This window comes from Anopheles maculipalpis, chromosome 2RL (genome assembly GCF_943734695.1).
Source record: "Anopheles maculipalpis chromosome 2RL, idAnoMacuDA_375_x, whole genome shotgun sequence".
NCBI lineage: Eukaryota > Metazoa > Arthropoda > Insecta > Diptera > Culicidae > Anopheles > Anopheles maculipalpis.
The window spans coordinates 34,434,690-34,457,370 of record NC_064871.1 but is presented as its reverse complement, the minus strand read 5'-3'; the positions used below and the strand labels follow the sequence as shown (position 1 = coordinate 34,457,370).

General features: G+C 41.7%; 2 protein-coding genes across 2 annotated transcripts; one reads left to right on the top strand and one right to left on the bottom strand.

The window, feature by feature from the left end:
* Window positions 1-1,599: 1,599 nt before the first annotated feature.
* Window positions 1,600-7,100, bottom strand: LOC126566952 (uncharacterized). Its single transcript, XM_050223306.1, has 11 exons — window positions 6,752-7,100; window positions 6,418-6,670; window positions 6,215-6,341; window positions 5,970-6,152; window positions 5,315-5,892; window positions 4,711-4,847; window positions 3,031-3,390; window positions 2,700-2,958; window positions 2,484-2,610; window positions 2,246-2,413; window positions 1,600-2,181 (listed from the first exon to the last, which is right to left on the bottom strand). Exons 1-11 carry the CDS (start codon window positions 7,098-7,100, stop codon window positions 1,600-1,602), a joined length of 3,123 nt encoding a protein of 1,040 aa, XP_050079263.1.
* Window positions 7,101-8,026: 926 nt separating this feature from the next.
* LOC126557865 (cytochrome P450 4c21-like) lies at window positions 8,027-9,733 on the top strand. Its single transcript, XM_050213774.1, has 4 exons — window positions 8,027-8,372; window positions 8,436-8,818; window positions 8,886-9,065; window positions 9,131-9,733. Exons 1-4 carry the CDS (start codon window positions 8,027-8,029, stop codon window positions 9,731-9,733), a joined length of 1,512 nt encoding a protein of 503 aa, XP_050069731.1.
* Window positions 9,734-22,681: the final 12,948 nt, after the last annotated feature.

Below are 22,681 nucleotides of genomic sequence, written 5' to 3'. Positions count from 1 at the left end.
GGCTGGACAGTGTGGCTGCTCTCTTCACCGAGGAGATCGAAGAGGACGTCTTGCTAGACATCACAAGACGGGTTGACGAGGCACGAGCAGCACTGCAACGGTCAGCTTGCAGCAGACTTGGACGGGGCAGGGCGGAGCAGCGTGCACGGCAAAGGCTAGCAGCTGCTGTCGCAGCAGCATCGACGGCCAGGGAAGATGATATTATGCGGGCAGCAGCGGAGGCAGAGCGTACAGGAACAGCTCCACTTCCCATTCCCAGACGTAGCCGTGGGCGAACACCTTCCCCCGAAACGTTGTGACTTGGGCATGAGCGCCGAATCTACATGCAGAGTATATGGAGAGCAAGGATCAGGGAGGGAACACTACCACCTGTTCCTCCCGGAAGGAGACGCCACCGTCGAGAGCCTCCTTCAGCGGCGGATTATATTCGTTTCAGGGGGAATCGTAGGACCAATGCTCGAGAGAGGAGGAGAAATCGAAAGGTTGGAGAAACGCACAGAGTCTGTGAGTTTTCACCGAGAGGAGGCGGTCGCTTACCGCAGCGGAAGAAGCCTCGCTTTTAGAGGACATCACTTCGGGACGCTAAGCGTGCGGGCGTAAGTGTAGGACGAAGATATCAGCTGCGGTGTATGCATCGAAATAGAACTAGTAGGGTCGTAGTTACATTTGGTTTTAATTAGTTATACATTAGTTCTTTGGTAATAAACCACGCAGCGTGGGAACAAACCCCCATAGGGAAAGCCCGTGCGGGAATGCCTGGGGGAGAGAGACAGGTAAACAACATTGTTTTGAATAAAGAATACCTGGTATTGTTAAAAAACTCAAACTTTTTGAAGTTACAGTAGCATCTACCTCACGCATTCCGCCAACAGTAAAACCGCCAGTCACAACTGCACCTTGTCCAAACCTAATTCAATTGGTTCAGTTATCTAATGTTGTCCCAGACGCCTGCAAAACGCAAGGGGCCGACAGCCACAATAACCTTGTAAGATTACTGCAGAATCGAACCCAGACATTCCGAAAATGACAAGGTCGCCAGTTACGACCTTATATCTCCTAAACCAACTTTCAACGATTCTGGGGCCGAAATAGCGACCGGCACATGTCGACGCATGTAACAAACAAAGATAAAAAAAACAACAAACAATATACAAATAAACATAACAAACTACAATCCGCTAATAGGGCGATAGTGCGTACAATCTACGGTAAGGGAGAGAGGAAGGGATCAAAGGACGATTCCCATCTCTTTGGTGAAGTCAAACAGAATCCGCGCATATTCTTAGTCCTTCTGGCCCAGAATATCGCGCATCGACACCGCCGAAAATTAGCAACTTTAGAAGATATGAATGAATAAAAGAATGTTTCGTGTGTATCACCATAGATGGCATCAACCTCTTCTTAACACCGCTTGTGATGACTAAATTAAATAACAATAATGTCAATACCTGTTAAAACAATAATGTCAATGTCAAAACAATAAACAATAATTGACATACTTGAATTGAAAACTTAATTTTTCTACTCTAATTAATCTCAATCAATAACGCACAAAAAAATTTTATTTAAACATAGTTTAAACCGTCAAATGTTTGCAGTTTAGGCACGCTTTTCTATAACCACCTCATAATCCGACTCAAGCTTTAGCGTTAAATCAAACCGAAATTGCAAATCCTTCATACGCATGTTTGATCGTAAACGCAATCGTCTCAGTACACTCGACAACATCACTTTCATGCTGAGCATCGCGTAGCGCGCGCCGATACAGTTCCGCGACCCAGCACTAAATGGTACGAAGGCGTTCAAATTTCTACCAACACTCCGTTCCGGTAGAAATCGATCGGGATCAAATTCGTTCGCATCAGGTCCCCAAACATCTTCACGACGTTGCATGGAGAATATGCTCATCACAATGAGACTATCCTTCGGAATGCGTAGATCCGCTATTTCTATGTCTTTCATCGTTTGGCGCGCAATATTGGGTCCTGACGGTGCTAGCCGCAGACTTTCCTTTATAACACACTCCATGTATGTGAGGTTCTTAAGATCCTCCAGCGTAATATCCTGTTCAGGGTCGGGAAACACCTCCATCACCTCACGATACACTCGCTCCTGAATGTCTGGGAACATGCCCAGAAACAAACAGGTATGGGTAACTTGTAGCGCAGTGGTATCGTTCCCCTGCAATGGGAAATAGCTTTGTAATTGTATGCCTCTATATATGAATAGCAACATTGATACGAACCGCTGCTATCATCGAGTAGATGTTATGTGTGATTTCTATGTCTGTAAAAGGATTTCCATTGTGCTTAACTGATAAGAGCTGGTCCGCAAATATTTGTGGTTTTTTGTATGCCGTAGATTCATCAACGACTTCGGTTGATTGGATGCGCGATTTGGCTTTTTCTATGACCTAAATAACAGACAACACGTTGTACACATTACTGTTTGAATGAAATGCAAAATCTGCTAACAGCTCATACCGACTCGAAGAAACGGTAACAGGAAGTACGCCGTTCAGATTCTTCCAAGCAGTCTTTGGTAAATCCGTACAGAAGTTCTACATAGTGATGAATATTCAGCATCCGTTTTGCTACCAGTTCGAAACATCTAAATTAGGCAATTAAAATGTTGCTTAGCTCGCAAACACACACTACTGGTTGATGCGCATTAAAAATACGACTCGTATATAACATTACCGGTCCACATTTTCTATAAACGTTTCCTTGCCGGGCTGCTCCATTACATCGCACCCGATTGTAGTACCGCAAACCATCTCCAGCGTGCACTTGCTTATGAACGGAAAGATGGACAGCGAGTTGTGACCTTCGTTGATGCTTTTCTCCATATTTTCAACCATCAGCTTGGCGCACTGGACAAACACGGGGATAAAACTGTGCAGGATACGTGTGTTGAATGCCGGGTTGAGCGCTTTGCGTTGAGTTTTCCACGGATGATCTGCAAAATGGTGGCAATGTATCAGCAGACGCTTCAAAATCACTTTATTCGCAAGACCCGAACTTCACATACAGTGTCCAGCAAATATTCCGTGCTCTAGTTTGATGAAGTCATAGAAAAATGGCTTCTCCAGACAGTCGGGATGTGTAAGCACTGCGTGCATGATGTCTGGATGGGACGTACACAGCACTAACTTAGGGCCAAGCCATATTTTAAACCATCCACGAAATTCCTTAAACGGACCCATCAGCACGTTAAACAGCTTCACACGCGACTTTCCCATAAATAACTGCCCATTTCCGATAATGGGATAGTACGGTTGCATGTTTGGGAGATGGTTCGCGAACCTATGCCGCTGAAGAATCCAGCAGTGTAAAAGTCCCACAATCGCAATCACCAACGTAAACAACAGCAACCACATTTTCATCGATCCTTACACCCTCACTGTTCTGAATCAACTGGAATGTGAGCAAGGTGCGTGCGGGAATAAATATTCCTCCATTTCAATGCAACCGGTGCAAGTTTCTTTCCTACGACAACGGGAGACAACTGTCAACAACTGTACGACAAAATATGTATCTGGTTCGGTAAGGCAAACGCCAACGACTGCGTTTGCCACTTGCTTGATACGATCGATGCATTGCGACGTGCAGCCATCATCGCTCGAGATGAGTGGATGTAAATTAAAAAGACCATCAACCCTTTGAACTTCCTGTAATGTTGGTGAATGTTTAGGAAGGTTCGAATTGTGCGTTGCAGTCAAGGGATCAACAGTTGAAGGCAGAGTCTAACAGAAAGTGTCTATCGGTGGAAGTACAAAGGGTGAATGAATTGCTAAGTTCGCTAGAAGTTCATGAAGGTAAGCATGGTTTTGTTGTTTGGGTTGAAGGAGTGTGTTAGTGTTGCACGTACGATTCAACAAAGAATTGTTTTTTAACAAACGGTATTCTAAGAAAGGTATTTCTACTAATTGATGCAGTAAAATTGGATAAACTTTTCAGCTTCAAAGATAAATGTAAGTATTAAATCTCTACAGGCGCTAGTTGAAACACGTTGGATGCACAAAATGCTTCGGTATACTCAATAAATAAATGAAAATGTAAACAAATCGGAATCAGCTTCCGAAGTAGCACCAGCCGACTGGAGTTGCTGCGGTAACTATGAATTATGGTGCTACATACCGGATTGATGCATGCAAATAGGCTGATTATTGTATATTGGGGAACTGCAAAGAGCCTGTTACTGTTACAAACCTGTTACTGCCCAGTCAAACAGAAGCGATGGTTGATTTGCATATTTCTGCTTTCTTAAGCACCTCACTATCGTCCAATCATGGAAATGTAATATAGAATAAAGAAATTGAATAACGCAATAAAATGGACTACTGCAAAATGTTGTTTCTGTTATGTTTCCCATTGTGGTTGTTACTGGAAGACATGTTGAGACAGGATTATAGTTAATTATTTCGTTTGTTTGTCCCAAAATCATAACTTGACCCACACCTTACCTGGTCTCGTTTTCATTTTTAGTTGGAACCCGATGTTCTTTCCATAGAAAGAGTTGCATAATGTTTTTTCGTGTATTTTTCTGAAATATCCGTTTTCTTTTTCATTTAATAAATAACCAAAACAATATTGATAAACCAATCAAAGTTTAAAGAGTAAAAGTACACGTCTTCTTTTTCTTGGCTAAACGACTTTCTAAGGTCAAAGCCATCGAATGGCTTTATTGGACAGCCATCGTATGGCTTACTAGACTGCCGATACCACGTAGTCTGATTGTTCGTCCTCACTATGGGGAACTGTCCGGATGTGATTTGAACTTCGGGCTCCTGCCGTTTGAAGACCAGCGTCACTTTTCGAAGGCTGTTCTGTGAATGGAACCTTTTACTGGTATAGGCATTAGACAAGGTATTTTTGATCCTAAAAAGAAGCTCATTTTTAAATAGTGTGATATTTTTGATAGTCGGTTCCATTCGGTCTTGTGTGCAAAAAGAGTGCTGCTGCTTTTTCCCCCTGGATTGCAATGGGACTTGCAGCATCGGATTAAGTAAGTCAACATAGAGTAGAGGAGCCTATTACATCATTATTCTATTTGTTCGAATTTAAAAATAAAAAGGGTGTTTAAACAACATGTGACATTTGTTGCTGTATGAAGCATGAGTTTTGTCAGTGATCTGGGAAATGATTTTGTTTATTTTATTTTTTATAATGAGCAATTATGGGATATTAATAATTCATTTAAACTCGTAAACTCATAGATTCTTAACATTCGCATTAAGAGCATGAGAAAGTTCAAATGTATCGAGGTTTGCTATAATTTTCTTCAAAAAATAAAGTGTGAATTTAAATATTACAATGGCTCAATGCGAAACATGTACCCCTGCGAAAGATTTAACGTAATATCGAATTTAAACTCCATCTTGTCGAACTCCAGATCCGTGTGAAAGCGAAAGCTTCTCAGCAAGTGAACAAACAGAAGCTTCAACCCCATCATAGCGTATCGTTTGCCAATGCAATCTCTCGAACCCATGCTGAACGGTTCGAACGCATGGGGATGGCGTCCGAGCGAGCGTTCAGGCAGGAACCGATCCGGATCAAATTGGTCTGCATCCGGTCCCCAAAGGTCCTTTCGCCGGTGCAATGCGGCGAAGCTGAACAAAAAGGATGTACCGCGCGGTATGATATTGCCATCCACCTCCACGTCATCGCTGCAAACCCGAGCCACAATTGGACCGGAAGGACATAACCTCAACCCTTCGTTGATACATCGCTCCAAATAAACCAGCTCGTTTAATGCTTCTGGAGTCGTTTCGATGGTTGTGTCGGCTGGGAAAATATTGATAATTTCGTCTCGAACCTTTTCCTGCACATCTGGATGCATTGCCAACAGTGTTAGTATATTGCATACGGCTAATCCCATCGTGTCATTTCCCTATCAAAAACGAAGATTGATTTATTCAAGGTGTTCCAGTTGTTCATTATATTTGATTGTCCGTGAGTACTACCTACCGCTATAATGATCGTAATACATTGATCCAAAATTTCGATTTCCGAAATAGGTTGTCCAGCACGTTTTCCTCTAAGTAGATGATCGATGAATATTTGAGGTTTTCTATATGAAATCTCTTCATCTTCTTGTACTGTGTTTTTAGCATCTTCCACCAAGATAGAGCTTTTTTTTCGATCAATTATCTGCAAAAAAAAGCAGTTAGTATAAATCATGCTAATAACATGCGGTTTGCAGCAATTCTTACTGTACGCAGGTATCTCGTGAAATCTTCGCGGTATTGCATTTCTAGCTTATAGTCTTTAGTAAGCTTGTATATAAATTCAGGATGCTTTAGTACGTTGAAGATACGTGCAGTCACAATCTCGAGTCCTCTGAAAAATAATTTGAAAAATTTTAATCAGATTTCGTCACACCACCTTCCACTTGAAATATTTTGTGCTCACGTACTCTGCTACGTATGAAACATATTTGTTTGCTTCCGGATCGTCCAAAATATCTGCACCGAGAGTTGCACCACAAACCATGTCAAGCGTACACCGACTTGCGTGCGTAATCACATTAACCTGGCTAAGATTTGGCTCTCGCTTCATTTCGTTGATCATTTTTGCTGCACATTTGTCAAACAACGGTATAAAACTTTCTAGGATGCGTTTGTTGAACGAAGTATTTAACATTTTCCGCTGATGTTTCCACAGAGGATCTAAAAAGCACAAACACCAGGCACCGTGCTTCAATTCAACTTCTGATAATTTACGCACAAACTGGAAACACACTTACTTACAAGCGCTTGTAAATATCCCAAAGTCTGCATTGAAAAATGCATACTGTGGAGCCTTGTTCATCACCTTGGGATTATCCAACACTGCATGTATAATATCGGGATGAGATGAAGAGACGAACAGCGTCCATCCAAGCCTCATTTGATATAAACGATCGTGCTTGAGAAACGCATCGTTTAATATTTTAAAGATTTTTTCGTGCGATTTGCCCAGCAACAGTAACGAATGGCCGAGAATCGGAACGTACGACTGCATCTTTTCTATATTATCCGCAAATTTGTACATCTTCTGATACTTCCGGTACAGGATTGTACCACAAATGACAACAAGTGATAAAAGAAACAGCTGCATGATCACTAACCCTGGCTACACTCTAGGCGACACTGAAACCGGAAAGCGCTCGGAAGCCTTTTATGTATACATCCGTAACGCATAGCTTGAGAGCTAAGGTGTATCGCACGACAATTCTTAGGTAGATAAAGCAATTAAAAAAAGGATGATAAGTGAGGGTCTTGGATGGTCGTGGATGCGTTTGAGTCTGATTCATGTCTTGACCCATTTCTTTCTTGTCATTATAGTTCTAGCCACGTAAATAAGTTCTTGAAAGAATTTGGCTTTTAACGTCATTGCCACATTAAAAGGAAACGAAAATAAGAGACTCAAGCAAGTTTATGACGGGTGAGTACTCAGCTAGGAAATGGCTTCAGTTTTAATTTTTGATTTGTTGACCCTGACGTAAGCGAGTAAGAAATTTTGTTTCTTCATAATATTCGGCCAAACTTCTAGCGTTTTTTTTTTCTTTAGGGTTTGAGAGATATTTTCAAAGAATTTTATTTTTATCATTGAAAAGCTTGAAAATCATTGAAAATCAATGAAAAATAATAATTCGGTTTTTTGAAAATAAATAATAACACTTATAAGCGATTTCTTCCAATTTACTAATCTTGTGAAATGAAATATAACATATGCAGAAACTCCCTCCATTTGGCAAATAACATTGATATGAACAAACCCGACCGTCATCACATTTTAGCCTTGATTTCAGCTCAGATGTAAAAAAAAATGTTAGGCTCGATGCGCACTATTAAAATAAACAACGTAAATAAACTTTTTTTTGCTTGTGATGGCACTTCAACTTAAACTTGACTCCTGAAGCTGTGACATTAGCCAAATGACGGCGGACATTAAAACAACGAAGGTTCATAGCACAGATTCAAGCGTACAGTCCATTCGTGCACGTTAGTTAGTGGCTATCGTTTGGAGTTAACGGAGTGAAAATGTTCTTCATACCGGCGGTCATAGTGTTACTAGGGCTAATTTTCTACTGGTGTAAGGTTTCCAAAACCAATGCCCTATTCGCAAAAGATATACCAGGACCGAAGTCGTACCCTATTATTGGTTCTGCCCATCTGTTCGTTGGGTCCGACGAGCATACGTTCAGTGTTGTAAATGAACTGTTTCGCAAGTATGATGCTATATTTAAACTCTCACTGGGAACAAAAACCGTCCTGTGTCTATCAGACCCGGACCTTATCCAGCAAGCTCTAACTACCAGCGCGTGTCAGGATAAGGCGTTTTTCTACCGTTTTCTTGAGATGGATTATGGATTAGTTTCGTCACGCTGTAAGTTTGTCCACCGAAGTAAGGTAGCAGTGATATAGCGTCTTAACGTATTGTGTTTCCCAGACACGGATTGGAAACTGTACCGCAAACTGTTGAATCCGGCATTTAACCAACGCATCTTAATTAGCTTCATCTCGATCTTTAGTCGTTGTTCGGAAGCTATGGTGTTACGAATGGCTAAAGAGGAAGATAACCATGGCCCATTCGACGTGCTTCACTATACGGCTCAATGTACGCTGGAGATGGTGTGCGCCAGTTCCCTTAAAAGTGACATTACGGACGATCCTCAAGCGAAGGATGTTTGCGGAGGCATTGAAAAGATAGGTTCTATAATGAGTAGCAGAGTGTTCAACGTGTTGCTTTATAGCGACGCGCTATTCACTTTGACACAACGCTACAGAGAAATGCAAAAACTTCGCGCCCAATTACAACGTGTGGTCGATCCGGTAAGATAAGAAAAATAGCTTTCGGTAGATGCTATTTGTTAAATAAAATTAAACGTTTTCAATATAGATCTTGTACGGCAGACGAGACGAACTAATTAAACAACGGTCAGATAAATTTCTCCTGGACAAGGAGGAACAATATCGTAAGCCAATGGTGTTTCTCGATCAACTGCTGAACATGCAGCGAGGTGATCAGGATCTTGAGATGCAAGAGATCGAAAACCATCTCTATACCATTATTGGAGCAGTAAGCCATTTCAACTGTTTCGTTTCGCATTTTTTTAGCAATCGTATCTCTTATCCTTCTTTTAGGGCAGTGAAACAACCGCTAACCAAGTAGCTTATGTCCTGTTATTACTGGCAATGCACGCAGATGTACAGGACCGTGTGTACGAAGAAATTATTTCCATCTACGGCAGCTCGTCGCTAGACGTATCTTACGAAACAATTTCTGCCCAAGTTTACCTAGAGCAAGTAATCAAAGAGTCCATGAGACTGTTTCCGGTGGCACCACTCATTGGACGGGAAACGATCGAGACAGTAAAGCTGGGCGATACTGTTGTCCCACCAGGAGTGACACTTCTCATCAACATTCTTACCGTTCATCGCAACAAGAAGCTGTGGGGTGAACGGGCGGATGTGTTTGATCCAGATCGTTTTGATCCCTCGACGATTGATGCTCACAAGCATCATGCCTTTAGCTACATACCGTTTGGTGGTGGGCCAAGGAACTGTATCGGATATCGATACGGTATGTTTGCTATGAAAATAATGGTTACTCAGATGCTTCACAGATATAAACTGTCCACACCACTGTTGGCAAATGATTCTTTACATTTATCGTTTGCCGTCACGCTTAAGACAGGTGTAGGACACAAAATATGTATTAAACGCCGATCCAATTTTCCACAGTAAGTATGTTGTAGGTGTTCGTGATCGACAGCAAATGCACTGCAAGCAGAATAATATATTGTAGGTTTTCAAAACGAGCAGTATTTTAAAGTAGAATTCTTGTCAAACGGGTAATTTTTTTCAATTCACATAGGTCATAATCGTTCTGATAACTGCATTTAAGCTATCCACACAGAACTGAACTTTGCTTCTCTCGAAATAAAATGACAATCTTCTTAATGCCATAAATATCCGAACATGATTAACTAGAATAAATATTACCCTCTGGTGTCTTACAGATGATAGGAAACTGGTATGTTTAGGAGAATCATTGAGCTTCATTTATTTAACTCTGGACGGCCGGTGGTTGAGACGATTACGGCGCCAGTCTTCAGATAGCTGCACCGGGGTTCAAATCTAAACCGAACGGTTTTTCTCTAGTGAGGACTGCCTATCCTACTACAAAGTATCAGCAAGTTTAGAAGGCCATTAGATGGCCGGCATGACTTGGAAGGTCATTAATCCAAGAAGATGAAATTATTTCACACTCTTCGTGAGTTCTTAAAGACATTTATTTGTCAGGGGAACTTTTAAAATAGCTACATTTCATAAATCTACGAGGCTGACAAATTACTCAAGGTGGAATGGATAACTTTATAGCAAACCGTTTTTCAACCCAACGCAACATGCTATAACACAAACCATGTTTACGCCTGTTGTTATGCAAGAAGCAATACATTCAGCAAATGCTAACAAATTCATGGCGCGTAAAATCAAGCGTTAAACTTTAATGGAACGTTGCTGATATTTTAAATTATTTAAAGAAATTTAGTGCAGCTAATTAGTTAATTAGTTAAATCAACATGAGTAAATATGTTATTATTGTATTATACTTCTAAAGTACTTTCAATGCAACTTCAGCATTTGAAGTTTGTAGCAATTTTATTAATACATAAATGTTGATTTTGTCGTATTTTGAAAATTAAAGTTGGTACAAATAACTTACCAAAAGATGAATTTTTTTATGTGTTTTTTAATAGAGAAAGGGTTGAACATTGTGTTATGCTTACGTTTAATAATATTCTGATTCTCGAACTATTTTCTTATTATCAAAGAGCTATGAAATTTTGGCAGAAACATTTCCTATGTACAACTTACAACCGAATAATACCTGAGGTCTCTGGATAATATTTTCTAGTAAGAAGTGATAAATACTGCAAATAGTGCTTTTAGTATGTTAGGTAACTAAGCATTAACCTACTTCAATTTGCGCAAATAGCTTTCTTTGCTTTATCAAAACCCTAAATGTACTATATTTGGGCACAACATGCAACGAAACATGTTCAGCTAATCTGATGATGATCTGATTTGTTGCACAAGTGCACGTTGCCAGAGCATGATCCAGTTTCTGTATTCCCCGAAAGCACCAATTATCAGATTACCACTACGCGCTCCGTACCAGCATTCGCTCCGCTTTCATCTGTGACATTCGCGCGCTGTGTGCACTCGCTGCCAGCAACAATATAAGTCACATTGAAAACAATATACGCACTGCCTCCGGCGCACTTGCATCCAACGCGTTGAAAAGAAAGCATGCATCCGATGAAAAGTGGCTCTGACTCAGCAAAACAATACATTTTACTGCGTCGTGTCGCGCAGGAAGGTCATGGGAAAATCGGTGACAGACGTGTTAGCATGTGGATGCAGTTGGAATGGCAAGATAAGCGCATACACCATGCACACAGCTTCAGCAGCCTCAGCTACCGATTTGACACACATTTCGGTCACATACATATATACTTCAACTTGATTTTGTAAGCGCTCGGGATTTGCCAAAAATAAAGTCTGTTCTAAATAAGGCTCCACGATGATTCCATTGCACGCAATCCAATAAAAGCTCGGAAGAACAATTGCATCGCATAGAAGAAGCTAATACGTTTATTTTGTATCTATAGACATGTTTACAAAAACTTCCAATGCTCTTCTGAACATCTACAAACACGTTTCAAACAACCGCTTTGGTCGATTTTTTCCACTTTCTTGCGGTAAGTAATCCACTCGGAATGGCAAAATACCGACACAGCACAGACACAACCAACACTCAACATGCTAACATATGCATCAACAATGTGCAATTAAGCGTTTCGACGGCTAGCTCCACCAATGATGAAGCCGTATGGAGAAAGAAATGAAAAAATATGAAGAAACGAAAGTGAAACACCTTAACAACAAACAAGAGATGCATCCAAAGAGAAGTAGAAAAGAAAAAAAAAACGGATCCCATATAAACTCCGATCATCAACCGTTTTTGGGCTGGCTAGTCTACAAACCCGAAGTCGTCGGACGGGCAGGGTTCAAATCGATCGAAAAAGATGTAACAAAACGTTGAGAAAAGCTCGGACATGGCGGCGAATGCTTTTTGCTCAAGTAGCACGAGCTACTCAACAGATTGATGTTTGCTAATACAAGCACCAAGCAAACATCAGCTGGTCTGGTTGCCAAACTGAACGATGGATAAACGTTGGCTGTGGTGTGAAGCTGAAGCAGAGGAAAACAAAAAATTAAGCGATTAATCGAAATGCAGCCAAAGTGTGAACACTGCGTCATTGGTAGAAGGAAACACGAAGTGAAATGAACAAATACTACATCAATCTGAGCAACTTATAGAAACTATCCGACGCACCTGTGTTCCTTGTGGTTGCGTAGATGCGCTCTACCACCAGCTAATGATGTTGTTGCGTAACACTGGTCTGGGAAAGGGTCAAACTAATTAGGAGCATGTAGGGGTTGTTGTATTAAAGGATGTAATATTTCGTTTGGGGAAGACGTGCGTCTACGATGAAGTTTACGATTTCATTAACGCCCTTTTTACAGAATTGTGTGTAAAAAACGATTTAGACGGAAAGCTTTATTTCCGTGTTTATTTGTATGTGAGTTTTTGTGAGTGTTTTCAAAGAAATATATCCAATAAATATGTTATTAACGGATGAAGCAATATTTTTATTTTGATATACGGTAACATATTTTTCAGATATTATAAATTTTAAACTAAACGATTCAAGTTTTCACATGGCATGCACATTATAATTTGAATAAAATGTAGTATAAATTGGGTTTTTTTTAAAAATTAAGGGTTTTGTAAGATCAAAAATGTCTTTGTGTATTTTTTTTTCAAAAATAAATAATACTCGCTTGATTCTTCTTGGCTCAATTAGCTGCAAAGTCCTACCGAGTGAACAGGGGCGCAACTATAGTCCCGTACAATGGGCATGGTCTTTGGTTTGTTACGTACAGCTGCTAGAAACAGCGTTGATAATGAAAAACTTTCAGTAGTTGAAGAATAAGATTATTATGTGTTCCTTCCGACAATTCTCGTCTATCCTTCTACTTGGCATCAATAAGTCTGTAGAGGCATTCGTGTTGAGCCAAGAAGAGCTTAGTCAGATGTTTTACTAACACTTTTCTTGATGGTGGTTTATTGATGCTACATCTTCCTAAAATATTCTTTTAAAAAGTCATCAGTATTGATCTATAGAAGTCAAAGAACATCAATGTTTTAGCTCTGTATCTTTACCTCTATCCCTTCTTTATAAGGCTAAATCATTCATATATTTTAAACACCACCAGAAAAATAAATCCAACATTAATAAAAATGTAGATCACCAGATCTAAACCACCACACATAAGCACGTTCCAATCCAACTTGCACCGACGACCAAACATAGCCGTCTATTTGGTCGCATGCTTTCTTTCTGACCGAACGCAAAGGCACACACGGGCAGCTAGCGGCACTTGGGATGTAGTACTTGCGTTCCAGAAGGAGGCCACCACGGGTTCAGGTGGAAAAGTGCAGCGTTAGTGCAGCGTTATGTAAGTCTAAGCGGTACAGAAGGGGTAGGGGTTGAGAAATGCGTTCCCATTGGGGTAGTTCCCATTGGCCCTAGTAGAGAACGAACCCAGTGGACTGCCGGCCGATGACGCGGATGATCTTACCACTGCCGGTGCCGGTTTTCCCGAAGGCGATTCCGGACGCGGTTGTCTGGCTGACCTGAATTGCGTTTCGGGCCACGCGGTCCACGCGGTGCAAACGCAAGGGTTGGCATGCGCGGAAGGCACAAACAAATGAGATCTTGATTGAATTAGGTGCAGCATCGCATGCTAGTTGCATTTGCACCTTTCATCCGCTTTCAGACGCTTCGGCAACGGTCTCCACAATCGTTGCGTCGCTGGACGATTCTGCCCACTCTGCCCGGTTCACACGATCACCGGTACACGAGATGGAATGGATTGGAATGCTAGCAGAATGCAATCCACATCCCGGTGTGATTCTCGGTCGCGCGTTCCACCTCCCCATCGGACGATTGACCTCGGCCCCCGGGAGTATTATTATGCTGTATCGCCACGCCACGGTGAAGGAGCGCACTAGGAAGTGGTGAATTATTAATGCTTCCACATTTATCATACAGAGCTGCCGACATCGACAACGGTCCATGGCGTGGAAAAGAATACATATGCATCGACGAGGCGTGAAAAACTTCGCTTGCGCACCGGGATCATCCGGGAGAACGAAGAACGAGATCGAACTGCGATCGTGTTGGGAAAAGCCGACCGCTTGCCACGTCAAAAACCAACGGTACTGCAATCGGCGACTGACCGGCTGACAAAAGACCGTTTCGGAAATCTTATAATCGTGGCCGGCACACAAAAAAGCGCATACACCTTGCCAATTTTCACTTTTAATAGCATCGCCATCTAGTGGCCGCATTGGGCGCATCATAATAAACTGCATCTCACACTTTGAAGTGCACCGTGTTCCAGGCAATTTAATGCTCTCCCGAGGTTCTGGTGGACCCTTTCTAGCCACCAAGTTAAGATAAGCACACCCTTTTTTTTGTTCGCTTATCGCGTGAACCATACCGGTACCGCAATCGGTACCGTTCTACATATGCCGTTCCTCAGTACCTTGGAAATCATTAGCTAAAGCTGCTCTTTTTGCACAAAATTGCTTGCACTATCCTTTCTTATGAGAACTGTTCTTTAACTCACATGTTCTAAACAGTGGAGGGAAAAAAGGAGGATATATTACCGCATTGAACGGCAACAGCTAAAAGTGCATTAGCAGCTGGCATTATCAAGAATGAAATTTATTTGCATTATCTTCTCCCATCCTGTTGTGCTATTGTTGAACTTTAAAACTATCTTTTAAAGAAGCAGTTGCTAGGAGTATGTGTTTTTGTTGTCGAACTTTTAGCGGTAAATAGGACACCTGTTAAATCGTTTTTTGTAGTCAATGACTTTCAATAGAAATTTGATGCTCAGATTGGTCTTCAATTGTGCAATCATGCATCAAATCAGTGAAACAATCAGCGTAGCTATTTCGAAGGCTAACCGTAAAATGAAAGTGAAACGATAGGTCATACTCTCCTGATCACCATATGCAAAATACCGCAGACGTAAGCGCCAACGGCTTTGGAGCTGTCGTCACTTTGTCACTTGACACCTCAAGGAGAATGTGCATCCGTTATGATACGGTTGATGAAACAATCAAGCATCGGGTACGGGTAATGTACCCCTTTCGAGCAAGTGGTGACATTGTGCCACCCCTATCGGTAGGTCGTGTATCATTACACTGCCACCATCAAACCTATCACTAATCTGTCGAATCGAATTTCGATCACACCGACCTACGTCCCCATGGATTTCCCTGGCTAGCCCATGGCAGATCCATAACCAAGGCAACGTTTTTCGAACACAAGAGTGGCCGGCAGGCAAAATGGCAAACTTTGAAAATTGATCTTAAGGAATTTATCTTCTCCAACTCCCAACGCTCTGGGTCGCTGGGCGCATCGGCAGAAAAATTCCCTTCCCGATTACGGCACGATCATATGATTACTTTCGACATTTTCCCGTTTTGCGCCGTTGACCTCGGACGCAATGGAGCATCCTCTGGTTGCCGACCGGCCTGATCCCGTTAGGCTATGATTTTTTTTAGGAAAAATAACAAACCGCAAAACCCATCAAATTGCCATCGCCGGTGATCAAATATAAAGCAAAACCGTGTTCTACAGCCCTACTAAACTCCAGTGCTAGAACCCGCCAGCCACTTGGTGATCGCTTCATCGGGCCACCGCGACGGCGACAGCGACAGATGATGACGATCCACTGAACCCAGCTGAACCCCCTTAATTGGGTCCCATTAGCTTCACTTAGCTTTTGGTTTATTGCTTTACCGAAAGCCCACCAGCATCCTCCTACAAAGCCGCTTACAGCATGTTCGGGACCTTCTTTTGTTCTTTTCTGATGCTACTTCCGCCACGCCAACCATGCCGAAGGCAAATTCTTGTGCCACCCAAACCACCCAAACGGTATTCCATCCGGAAGAAGTTGGAAGTATTTTCGACATTCCGACACCGGCACAATCTAGCCGGACACAAAATTTCACTCACTTTTCTCTCTCCCTCTATATATTTTCACTCCCTCTCACACTAGCTCTCTCTTTCTTTAGAACAGCTTCCTGAGCATGTTTTCGTGCCCTTAGAACGATCGCTCTATCACGGAAACTCATTGCCCAGCAACATATCGCTAATAATTTGTTGCGACTAAATATGTCCAAAAACCGTTTACAACGGACGTAGACTGGTAGACTGCGCAATGGGTAAAAGGGCTAATGGCCATCGGGCGGAGAATTATGACCCATTTAGCATCTAAAAAGTGGCCCGTTAGCACCGGAGTCATAAAGCGGGAGTGCTAAAGCACATCATGTTATCGTGCGAAGTAACAAACCAAAATGTAAAACGGTTTTTTATGGGTTATTGTGTAAAAGCAGTGTGTTGGATAAAAAAAAATGTTAATATTCTAAACAGTTTGAGAATAAAAACCTATTTGAATGTTGACGCAAGTGTTGTGTTCTAAGGAAAAAGTTTGTTTTTATATTTCAGTTTTACATAATTATAGTTTACATCGAGCCGTTCAATTAAACCACGATCAACAGTTTACTTTGGGGCATTCTCTAGCCCATGGCTTATTCAAGTTATCATTACGAAAAATAAAATAAAAATCTTTGTTTATATAAAATTTGAAATTATAACAGCTTAGGCCATTACTTGTGCCATTTAATTTGTGTACCTGTTCTTAATACAAACTTGATGAAGATTTTCCACTACATTACGGTAGTGAGAAAAATCTTTCAAATATTTTGTGTGTTAATATTTGGAGTATCGAGCTTCTGCCAATGTTTTTATGTTTTTTGCTACAGCTAAAAAAAACTGTAATTAATTTTTTTTTGTTGCTATTGCTGGGACATGTTGCTAATTAAAATGTTTTTATTCTAAAGGAATTAAGTCGCAGATTCGACAATACGGCACTGGACCGTAATAATCAATTGTAAATAAATAAATAAGACGCAGATTCATTTCAGCTTTGTTAATTACCTTTCAGGCTCCTGACACGATTTCAGCAACTATTTCAATCTAAATGTTGTGTCGAAAAATCTCTTTATAATCGAATATCTTCAATGCCAAAATCATGTTTCAGTGGGAGGAAAAACTCGATCAATCAATCGATTGATGAGGTGCTTGTAGTCCAGATATGAATCCTGCAGATGTTACTTGATTTAACTCTAAAAAAAGGCTTTTCAAAACAATAAAAGGCAGCAAAGAACCAGGTTCAGAGATTCTGTAAAAGTGTAAAACATTCTTTTCTAGTTTCAAATGATAGAGACGTTTTGCATTACCAACAATAATAATGATTTGTTATTCAGTTAACATGTAATACATAAAAAAAATCTTCCAAAACTATTCAAGATGATTAAACATATTATGCTAATATTAAATCATGTCCCACAGTGAAGCAAATGGGCGAGTAATAATTATTGAATGTTTAAGTGTATCTAATTAATAATTGATTTCTCTGACGTTTCATACTCGGAGCGCGGTAAAGTAAAATTATTCGATCGAGGTTCTTTCACACTCCAGTGTTGCATTAATATCAATTAACATTTATTCCCCTTATCACTTATCAATCTGGTGCTATAAGAATTCTGCGCTCGATAATCATCTGTACTGGAAGTTGAAGGGATGGCCCTACGTGTATCAAGTTATCACTTCGTACATGGTACGAAACCGGCATAGACGCGTCTCCTACAGTCTCCTTAATTTATGGTAATTCTTCCCTGAAGCACTTGCCAGACCACTTTTTGTCTGTTCCAAACATTCTCTGTACACTCGATTCTCCAATCGCAGGACTTTCGTGCTTTGGCTCGGTGAGCGCCCATGTTCCAGGACAAGTTCAACTAGTTGCAGAAGGCTGAACCACCATACGCTCTCAAGGACAATGTTGCGTTCTGTCTGATAGTCTCCACCAGCTAGATAATGCTGCCAGTGCACTAAGAAAGGGCAACATACGGAGCGGCCGCACAAAACCGGACAGTAACAGGTCGATTGATTCCTTTTACGGACTTCCTGAACATTAAAGCACGGAACATGCTATTTGTGTGATTTGCTGCACACTGTTATCAACTGTGGTAAAATGAGCACTGCACTGATAAAACTGCTAAATGGACAGTTTCCAAGGTCCATAAGCCCAACTGTTTATACTATAATTTTATCACCATGGCCAGAATAAAGAGGTATAAACAAGCGATTTTTTCCAGGTCACAGTTCCAACCCTCCATTACGATCAACAGCTTCCTCTTTGTAAGTCTCTGAACCAACGAATTTATTGACAGAACGTTGGAGAAAACGTTGTGTTTGCTTAAATCATTCCCCGGCCTTATTGTGTATTGTTGTTTGCACGGATTGGTTAGTGTTGCCGGGAACGTTTCTGAAGCTCAAGCGACCCATCGGTCCTACCGATCATTGCAGCATGAAACATTCATAAGTCTCCATTTCTCGTATCTGGCTTGCGAGCTCAATGCTTAGCTCAATGCTTAGTTTTGGGCTAGCGTCTTCTTACAAACATTCGGGACGTATTCGAGACATGAGGCGTGGAGAGTGTCTGCATGACACTTGTGACTTAAATATTCGTAATGAAGTTTCGTTGCTGCTTTTGATTTAGGTGAAAGTGCATCACTCATCCAGTTTGATCATCGGCCAAACGAGGATGGTTCATAATAGACGCAAAACAATGGTATGGGTGCTTAGAAAACCGAATGAAATCAAATCTTGAACTACGACTGGCTAGGTCTATCAACAAAAAGTAAAAATGTGTACATACCCTGTGCCGAGCGCCGAGATTTCCAAGCTCTGGCGTGAGGATTCATCCTGTTCCGCACATGCACATGCCCTGTAGCATCATTCGGTAAATGTCACTTCCTTCCGTCTCGTCACCACCACCACTATGCGTGCCGTACCTTCGAAGATCGTGCACGGCCAAAGACCGTTTTGACATTTCGGCACCGGGCAAGCTCGAAGATCGTGCCAGCGGACGTGCAGAAAATTTGAAGACGACCCGCTAAACGGTGGTCAGGATGAACTGACGAGAAAAAAGAAAACAACGGAAAACAACACAACATAAACTCCCGACGAAAGTTTCGCTGGTGTTCGTTTGCGGAATAAAAGGTACCGTACTGGGGAAGCAAGGAAATCGGGTGAAGAACCAGTGAAGAAACTTGGCCTGTATGTCATTAAAAACCGTTTCTCTCATTACTCATCTTGTGGCGAATGCGCGGACGCTGATAGTAAGTTCATATGCCTTTGGCCACCTTTCTTCCTTAGTTTCTTCAGATTCCAGCCTAGGAGGGAAGTCAATCTCGCAACCTTGCACAATCTCGAAATCCGTTGCATCCTCCGTGCACACTGAAAGGGAGAGTGATCCCTGTGGATTGCGTTTGATGTGTCGCAAATTCCGACCAGCGCGGCAGGTGTCTTTTTTCTGCAGCTAACCCACAGTTGAGCCGCTATTGATCGTATTGATCAGTTAACTGCTCGCTGGAAATAAATATCAAAACATCTCTAGGGTCCAGCAATCCAGCGATCGGACAACAAAAAACTTTTGACGCTTGTACGTCGGATGATAATGTTTGGTATGGCTTCTGGTAGATTTCAATTACCCATTGTGGAATGCATTTCCCCCCGATGGTTGCACCATGGTAGTAGAAAAGTAAACCTGTATCAAACACACAGCAAACAATATGAACGTCCGAAGAAAGTCGAAGCTATCATAATGTTTGCATGATTTATTAACGACAACTACAGGGAACCCTCTAAACAGGGTGCCTAATTGATTGTCCAGACAGACAGATTTGAAGTTTGCCTTTTTTCACGCTACGTTGAGGTTCGGGAAAACGTTCAGCAGTTTGTGTTGGTGGGAAAATTGAATGAAAATCAAATAAGTTACCTCCCCACCTAGAGATCTACCTTCACACCCTCCTACCGCAGTTGAAGTGACAAGGCAGCACCTCAACGAAACAGTGGACAATATGAGTTTTCCCCGTCTGCTGTGTGGTAGTTTAGTTTCAATTAAGCTCTATTCTCTTAAGAAAAAAAAAGTTAGACAAAGAAGATAACTTAACACACCCAAAGTTACTAGTAATGAAGGCAAGAAAGCGGACAAGAAAGACAAGAAGCTCTGCCGAATTTCACACTCAGGCAGGTGAATGTTTTTAATTAGAACCAGAAAAGACCTCCAAAGAAAACGCATTTCAAACAGCTCTCAGGGACAGTTGCACCGTGCGGTGATTAGCGAGGAAAAACGATAGATTTCACTTTTCCGTGATGGATGAAAGCGCTTTACCGTAGCTTGGTGTAAAGTTTATTTGTAGCAACAGCATCATATTATTAACTAAAATTTACACACTGGAGAAAGTGAACTATAAATTCTGGAAAATATCTTCTCGATAGAAGACATTCGGATAATTGTCTGACTGAAAATTAAAAACGACCCTTCAACTTGCCACTGGGTTTTTCCGTCATCTTTAGAACGCTTCATCATCAATCCCGCGTGGTCCACTTTCAATTTCAATCACTTTTCCTTTCCAAAAACCATCGCCCCGCCGACGCCCATTTCCGGATACAGGGTCGGCGCAACTCATTTTTCACTTTTCCCACATATCAGGCGCTTGCAGTGGTTAACGCGACACCAACTCCGATGTGATAGGATGTGAAAAAATCAATTTCCTCGATTTTCAAATCACCCCATACTGATGAACAGTCGCGATCGGCTGTGATCGACACAACAGCAATGGAAAGTCATCGCACAATTCCATGCACGACAGCACACAGGGCGATTTCGGTTTCGGTTTTCTTTTTTAATGGGAGATTTTTTTTTTCGTTCTATTTTAAAGTTTTGTAGGAAATCATCCGGCACATACACACTCACATTTGCACAAAAGCACAATAAAACGGTTCCCGGTTAGTGTGTGAGGGTGTTTGAGTATTTTAATTTTATTTACTTCCTTACCACCTGATGTCGTCTGCTTCCTTTTCCCTCTCTGCAGGCAGATCCCAGGCAGATCCAAGGTCTCCATCGTTTGTGCCGGTGGAAGCTCACGACTCTGAAATCATGCAGATGTGTCGCCCATCTAAAGTGTCACCCAATGTCAAACAGAACACAACCAGCTCGCTTGCCCGTTTTGATGCGCCGGTATTCAATGAATATTCAAATTTGGTGAGTGTGGTGAGTGTTGCTTTTCCTTGATGCTGAACGTGTGGTTTCCAGCAAAGGTCTCGCTGCGGTGTGGCTGCATTGTTGATTAGGATCCGGTTGCAAAGCGCGAAAATCTTGCTCATCGCCCAAACCATACACACCCCAAATGAATAAAAAAGGTTTTTTTTGGGTTTGAAAAAGATCCTCCTAACATGTTTTTTTTTTGTAAAAACGAATCTTTAGATGACTCTACAACTACAAAAAATGATTAAAATAAAAGGGACTAGAGTTGCTATAAGTTATTGTCTTTGCTGTAATATTTATTCAAAATTGTTATAATGAAAATAAAATAAAAATCATAACAAATCCGAACGACCTTTAATAAATCTTTAAAAAGGAACCATAATTTCTCTAGTTCATCAACTTGCTCATACGCTCATACCTAGCTCCATTCATACTCTACCATCAGAAACGATCGATCCAATGTGCCTCAGTGCCGAACCCGAACAGTCCCATTCATGCTTATCTCCTATTTTTACACATTACTTTTCTGCTTTTCAACGAGCTTTCTATCTGGTCCCGAACATCACCAACGCTTCCTATTCATTCGCTCCGGCTACGATAAGACATTCTTTCCAGCATAACAAATGCTTTTTTCTCGCGAGCATAAACCCTCGCTCGATTCCTGTTATGTTTCTCTCTATTTTCACCCTTTCGCCCCATTCCAACATTCCACCACGGTACATCTTTTGAAAATGTTTCTCTCACTCTCGGTCGGAAATCCCGTACATCTCTCTCATACCGGCACGCGAGCATTCACCAAAAACACACACTCTCTGGGAACGCGATCGGTCGGTGCGTCAAGTGAATTGGCGCGTTGGTAGCGCTCAGTAGTTTTGTTCCAGCAGCTTCAAGGTGTGCATCGGCGAACGCACGCAACACTCAACTGGCTTCTCAACTGGTTCGAAAACCAAAAAAAAAAAAACGGTTATTTTTTTGTGTATCGCGCTCGGGCAAGATCTCTCGCGGACGGAAATCACGCGGCCGCAGTCACAGAACGAACCTCGCGCACACGCATTTGCCCTCAGGCGGAACGCTGTGTGAAAGTGATGTTTTAGGAAAGTGTCGGCGATCAGATGTGCAAATTGGGAGCCCCATGGTGCCTCCCGTGCGTATCACACAGGAACGTGTAGTTGTGTATGTGTTTTCGTTTGTCGCGAAAGTGAGTTGCGTCCAGTGAATGCTCGGAGTTCTGCTAAACGACGTTCGAAAACGCTTGTGTGAACGGTAGGGCACAACAAAGGTCAGACGACGGAATTGATCATAATATCTGTCCCAAAAAAGGTTTGGTTTGAAACAGTGATGTACGTAGCCGCCCGTTGAGTGATA

Excerpts from the sequence above, each read along its gene's own strand:
- LOC126566952 (XM_050223306.1), bottom strand. The coding sequence starts at position 7,100 with ATGCAGCTGTTTCTTTTATCACTTGTTGTCATTTGTGGTACAATCCTG. Across the intron at positions 6,671-6,751 it reads TGGGATATTTACAAGCGCTT|ATCCTCTGTGGAAACATCAG; the intron begins GTAAGTAAGTGT and ends TGTGCTTTTTAG. Across the intron at positions 2,182-2,245 it reads TCTACTCGATGATAGCAGCG|GGGAACGATACCACTGCGCT; the intron begins GTTCGTATCAAT and ends TTCCCATTGCAG.
- LOC126557865 (XM_050213774.1), top strand. The coding sequence starts at position 8,027 with ATGTTCTTCATACCGGCGGTCATAGTGTTACTAGGGCTAATTTTCTAC. Across the intron at positions 8,373-8,435 it reads TGGATTAGTTTCGTCACGCT|ACACGGATTGGAAACTGTAC; the intron begins GTAAGTTTGTCC and ends TGTGTTTCCCAG. Across the intron at positions 8,819-8,885 it reads TACAACGTGTGGTCGATCCG|ATCTTGTACGGCAGACGAGA; the intron begins GTAAGATAAGAA and ends TTTTCAATATAG.